The sequence below is a fragment of the Phalaenopsis equestris genome, unplaced genomic scaffold (assembly GCF_001263595.1).
Source record: "Phalaenopsis equestris unplaced genomic scaffold, ASM126359v1 Scaffold199141, whole genome shotgun sequence".
Taxonomy (NCBI): domain Eukaryota; kingdom Viridiplantae; phylum Streptophyta; class Magnoliopsida; order Asparagales; family Orchidaceae; genus Phalaenopsis; species Phalaenopsis equestris.
Genome location: NW_018219030.1, coordinates 134,144 through 139,639, shown reverse-complemented (window position 1 = coordinate 139,639; position 5,496 = coordinate 134,144). Strand labels below are relative to the sequence as shown.

Below are 5,496 nucleotides of genomic sequence, written 5' to 3'. Positions count from 1 at the left end.
GCCAAATCAAGAAGTAAATGAAGTGCATGGAATTAAATCAACACAACTTCTTCCAACATTAAAGACTAATACTCTCCACAACTTCCATCCAATACTTTAATTACTTATAATTTTAAGGAGAAAGATAAAGAAAACTACTCAGAATTCATGGAAAAAATAAAGTTAATCATTGTCAAACCAACAACAATTCTCCATTAAAACCAAAAGTAGTCTAGAACAAAAAGATAAAAACTTATCTCAAATCCTCCACCAAACTCTTGATGTTTCTTTGAATCTCTTCTCTTTTACAACACTCTTACTCTCAAAATAAACTAAAAACAAAAAGGAATAAGTAAATTTGTGGTGCCTGAAAATCTTTCCAAAACTATCAATCTTTCCAAAACTATCTCTACAAAACTATCTCTAAAACTTCTCAGAACTCCCCCTTTCCAAACACTTTCAAGACCCTTTTAAAAGTCTCAAATTCCTTTTTTTATTAATTTCCAAGAGGTGCCTTGGTAAGTTTTCAAAATGTGTCTAAATTAGATGAATTCTCCAAAGGATGCCTCCTTCATAAGTCTTCTAACCATATTTTTGTTTCTAGTGGTCATAACTTAGCCAATATGTGCCTCAAATGTTCCTTCAAAATTCGGCAAAATGAAGTAAACCGTCACATAACTGCCTGTGGTGCTTAAGAGCGGGTCCTCTGGCACTTAGGCGTGGACTTCTCTATTCTACCGACGCTTAAGTGTCGGATCTGACGCTTAGGCGCCGAAACACTTTTGTAGAATTTTCATATTTTTTCTCCAAATTTGATCCTTTTTCACACTTTTTAACATTTTTCACCTTTTTTTACTTGTACCTGAAAGAAAAACACACAAATATCTTTCATTAAAGCATAATATCTCAAAAATAGGTGTAGAAAATGTGTTTAAAAATACTATATATTTTAGGTATATCAACAATCACACTCAATTCTCTCTTAAAAATGTAATGAAGAAGAAATCTCTCATTTTCTCTTTCCTCTTACACTCTCTAAAAGAAAATCCTCTCCAAAACCTAACTCTTCTCCGAAGACTTCACATGCCATCCTCAAGACAAGACTCCCTAAAACTTCTTAAAAGGGGCGCCAACGTCTTCTCCAAGGATATCAAAATTCCCGCCTTTTTCCTAAGATGCACACCTCTTCATTTTAAGAGGCAAATATCTTCTTCCAAAAGACATATCTCTTCATTAAAGAGCCTTCCTCCAATGTCTATATAGATTAAACCACTCCATGGGGAGTTTGAATTACTTGGAGCCTTCTAGTTACTCTAAAAAATAGTCAATAACTGCTAACAATTTATATTGATTTGTCTCTAACGCTTCTGACACCTGGCGCCTCTGGAGCTTGTTCTAGTGCCTCTTTACTAGAGTTTCGTGCTCCTTTCTAGATCATGGCACCTCTGGCGCAAGTATGCTAAAAAATTTCATTAAAACTCCAAATTTCTTTCTTTATACTCATTTTTGCTCCAAATGCCTAAAATCAATATACCTGCAACAAAACATGAAAATACCATTCTTTAAAGTATAATATCACCAAATTTGAGCATAGAATGTATACATAAAATTGCACATTTTTTTTGGTGCATCAATAGACCACAAAAATATGACTGATGGATGATTGACTCTAAGTTCTCTATTCTTGAAGAATTCAAGAAGTTGTACGACACTTTCCCTGCTTTCGAATATCGTGGGGAATCAAAGGGCGATAAAATGGTGGATGACGAATTTTCCAACACTCATCCTAAAGACCCCTAGAGACGGCCTCTTATTTTTCCTTTTCCTTTTTTTTAAAGAAAGTAAATATATTTAATTTTTTTGACATACATCCATCTAAATGAAACATAATATTTAGACCAGTTGTTACTTGTGATTATGAGATTGACAATGAGGTAGTTGCTTCATTTACATAATTCACCCTTTTTTTCTTTAATGTCAAACACAATTTAACTTAAGAAAAACAATACTTTAAAAAACTTATATGCTTATAATTTGCTTTTGGGTGTCGTACGCAGTTTGTATCTTGATAACGTTTAATTAGGGTGTCATCCCATCCTTTTTTTCCTACCCCTGAGAGTTTGTAATAGCCACTGCAGTTTTTTGAACATCAAATTATTCTTCAACAGCTTTACAACAATTTTTTAATAAATTGTTGCTGTCCCACACAGACCTTAAGTGGCTTATATAGTTATTTGTGAATTTCTTGAATACGATACTTACTTTAGCATGGCTATCCGGCTGAGCGAATGAGAGAGTTGATGGTCGAGACCATTTTTGGGTATACTACCTTAGGCCATAACTGACTCCTAAACACTTTGCTGCAAATTTAATATTGGAGAGATGACATTTGACTAGATTAGGGAAGTTAGATGGAGATGCTTCAGCTATAGCCACATCCGCTTCGAGCATAGAAGGGACATCATTTGGCTGGAGCGGGGAGGTCAAAGAGAGGTTCTACATATTCAGATGATGTGTTTCTCGAGCAGAATGAGTGAGAAATTTTCATGTGTGAAAGAGGGGAAGAGCTTGTTTCATGTAAGAGAGGAGACAAAAGGCTTTATTCAGTGTATTTGGAGAAATTTAGGTTCAAAAATTTTAAATAATAATATTTGGGGGTTAAATATGTAAATAATTATATTTAATGTGCTATCTATGTAAAATTCAGGCATGATTTTTATCAAATTCGAATGATTTGATTATTTTATGCATAAATGGATGAGTTGGAATATTCAAAAATTAATTGGGTTCTAGTATTTTAAATTGCAATATGTATGTAATCATGCCAGAATAAGATTCCCCTTTCTGCACAAGCTGGAGACAGACTATTCTCTCGTTCACCTCCCAACCTACCCATGGCCGACCCAAATCACTCCACTGGTCACCACGTAGGTCTTTCCCTCCGCCTCCTGTTCTTAATCCTGATCCCACTTCTCATAGCCTTTTTTCTCGCCACCCAACTTGGCGACTTAGATCCGGTGCCTTTTCCCGGAGACTTCGACTCATCGGAAATCTCAGGAGTGGAAACGGAGCTCCGGGTGGTCCTCGGCAAGAGACCGAGCGAGTAGGCGATGGCGATGGGCTACTCCCGGGACCCGAGGATTTGGCCTATGATGAGAAGGAGTGGTTTATATACACCGGTTGCAACGACAGATGGATTAGGAGGTTCCTGCCGCCGGCAAAGGCCTTTGAAGACTGGGCGTATGTCGGCGGCCGACCGCTTGGTGTTGCTGTCTCGCCTGATAGGACTATTGTTGTCGCCGAGGCTTACAAGGTCGGTTGCGCGCGAAAAAAATTTGGGTACATAAGAGGCACGCAGCGCTACGTGCGATAGCGAATCACCAGAAAACACGTCGATTTCGTTGGCCCCACCGCTATAAAAATATACCTCTTACTGTGCGTGACCCGTCGACCCGACCCATCATTGTAACCTCTATGTAAGCCCGATGTAAACTCCGCTGTCCACCTCATGTACCGCGCTTGTAAGCCCCATGTAATCCCAATGTAAACTCCGCTGTCCGCTTCATGTACCGCTCTTGTAAGCCCCATGTAATCCCGATGTAACCTCCGCTATCCACAAAGGATGTAATCCCGGTGTACATTCCGCGGAAACGTCATTGTAATCAGCGTGTACCAACGTTGTACATCCGGTGTAACTTCTGAATGCGCGTGTACACCGGATGTAATCCCGGTGTACTTCTGCGGTAACGTCCATGTAACCCCGCGGTAAGGCATCAGATGTACACTTGATGTACAATACGTGTAACGCCAATGTAACCTCTGCTGATTGTAACACACGTGTAAACCGAATGTAATGTCATTGTAACCCAAATGTACTGTCCATGTACACTCGAAATGCGCTTGTAACCCGGATGTAACTGCAATGTAATAGCGAGTTACGCATACTAGAGCGCGGGAATCACGGTATTTAAGCAGCTAGGGTTACTGTTCTATTGTTCTATGCCCATCAGGGAACGGCGGCTTCGACAAGCTGAACTTCATGAACTTGAAGATAGAGTATGATTCCAAAGATTGTCAGTTCATGTACGATGTTGAAGGAGAAGCTGGGAGTTATCCTGCCAGGGAAAATGAAGTGGAACTTAAATCGGAGGTGTGTATGGACATGTAAATTTATTATACATTCTAAGTGTGTTATTCAATGTTGTTTGTTGTGAAGGCCTTCTTATTTTTGAACTTATGTTGGTATAATTGCATGGTATTATGCTTAACACAACAGTGAAGTCAAGTTTGATGTAAATATTTAAAAAAAATTACATCCAGGGTTTAGGTGAAGTAAAATGGTTGTTGTTAAGGCTTTCTTATTTTTGGACTTATGTTGGTAGAATTGCATGGCAATAGGTTTAACACAACAGTGAAGTAAAGTTTGATGTAAATCTTTTAAAAAAATTTTACATCCACGGTTAAGGTGAAGTAAAATAGTAGGTTTTATTTTTTCTTTTATTATATGCAGTTATTATAAATTCTAGGGTTATTTTCTTTTCCAGCTTGGCGAGAGCAAATGTAGTTGTTCCGTGCAAACAACGAACATATTACGCCAAACAATGATCCACAATGAGAAAGAAGCTTATGAAGTATATTGTGCCTATGCTCATCATATTTGATTTAGTGTTCGTAAGGAGCACGCTACGTTTTGGCCTAACTCCAGAAATATTAGAACGAAGGACTTCATATGTGGAAAAGCAGGTTTCAAGAAAGAGCTCAAGATTACAGAAACTGTGAAGTACAAAAGAGCAGAAACAAGAACTGGTTGCCCTGCAATGATTCGATACGAAGTTGATAAGGACGGCAACTGGGGAGTTAAAAAACTAATAGAATCACACAATCACTCATTAGCAAACCCCGGCGACAAACATTTGCTGCGTTCGAGCAGAAAGATAAGCGAAGTAAATGCAGATGTTCTTAGATCTATGACTCACTCTGGGATACGGCAAAAAAACACATTTAATTTTCTTGCCCAAGAAGTTGGTGGTGTAGAGAACCTAGAATGTACAAAGGCAGATGCTTTCAATTTCATTCAAAGAGAGAGAAGATTTAGAATTGAAAATGGTGATGGCAACGCTTTACTACAGTTGTTTACAGAAAGACGTTCTGAGGATAGCATGTTTGAATGGGACTTTGAAACTGATGTGAGCGGCAGACTAATGAGTTTTTTTTGGAGCGACGGAACGTCCAGGCTTGATTATGACTGCTTCGGAGATGTCATTATTTTTTATACAAGCTACAGGCTAAATAAATATAACTTATGTTGTGCTCCTATTGTTGGTGTTAACCACAATTGACAGAACATTCTCTTTGGAGTCGGTCTTTGTCAGAGAAGACGGTGGACTCTTTTAAATGGCTTTTTAAAACTTTCATCCGTATCATGGGTGATAATCATCCAATAACAATCTACACAGATCAGGACCAGGCTATGGCCAGAGCAATTGCAGATATTTTGCCAAATACACGACATAGACT

At 38.3% G+C, this 5,496-nt stretch overlaps 1 protein-coding gene across 1 annotated transcript in view; it reads left to right on the top strand.

Moving 5' to 3' along the window:
* Positions 1–2,850: 2,850 nt before the first annotated feature.
* Positions 2,851–5,496, top strand: part of LOC110035696 (protein STRICTOSIDINE SYNTHASE-LIKE 6-like) — a 34,531-nt gene continuing 31,885 nt past the window's right edge. The window contains 2 exon segments of the mRNA XM_020739966.1: positions 2,851–3,071; positions 3,074–3,292. Of these exon segments, the coding sequence (XP_020595625.1) occupies positions 2,874–3,071; positions 3,074–3,292 (417 nt within the window). The 5' untranslated portion in view covers positions 2,851–2,873.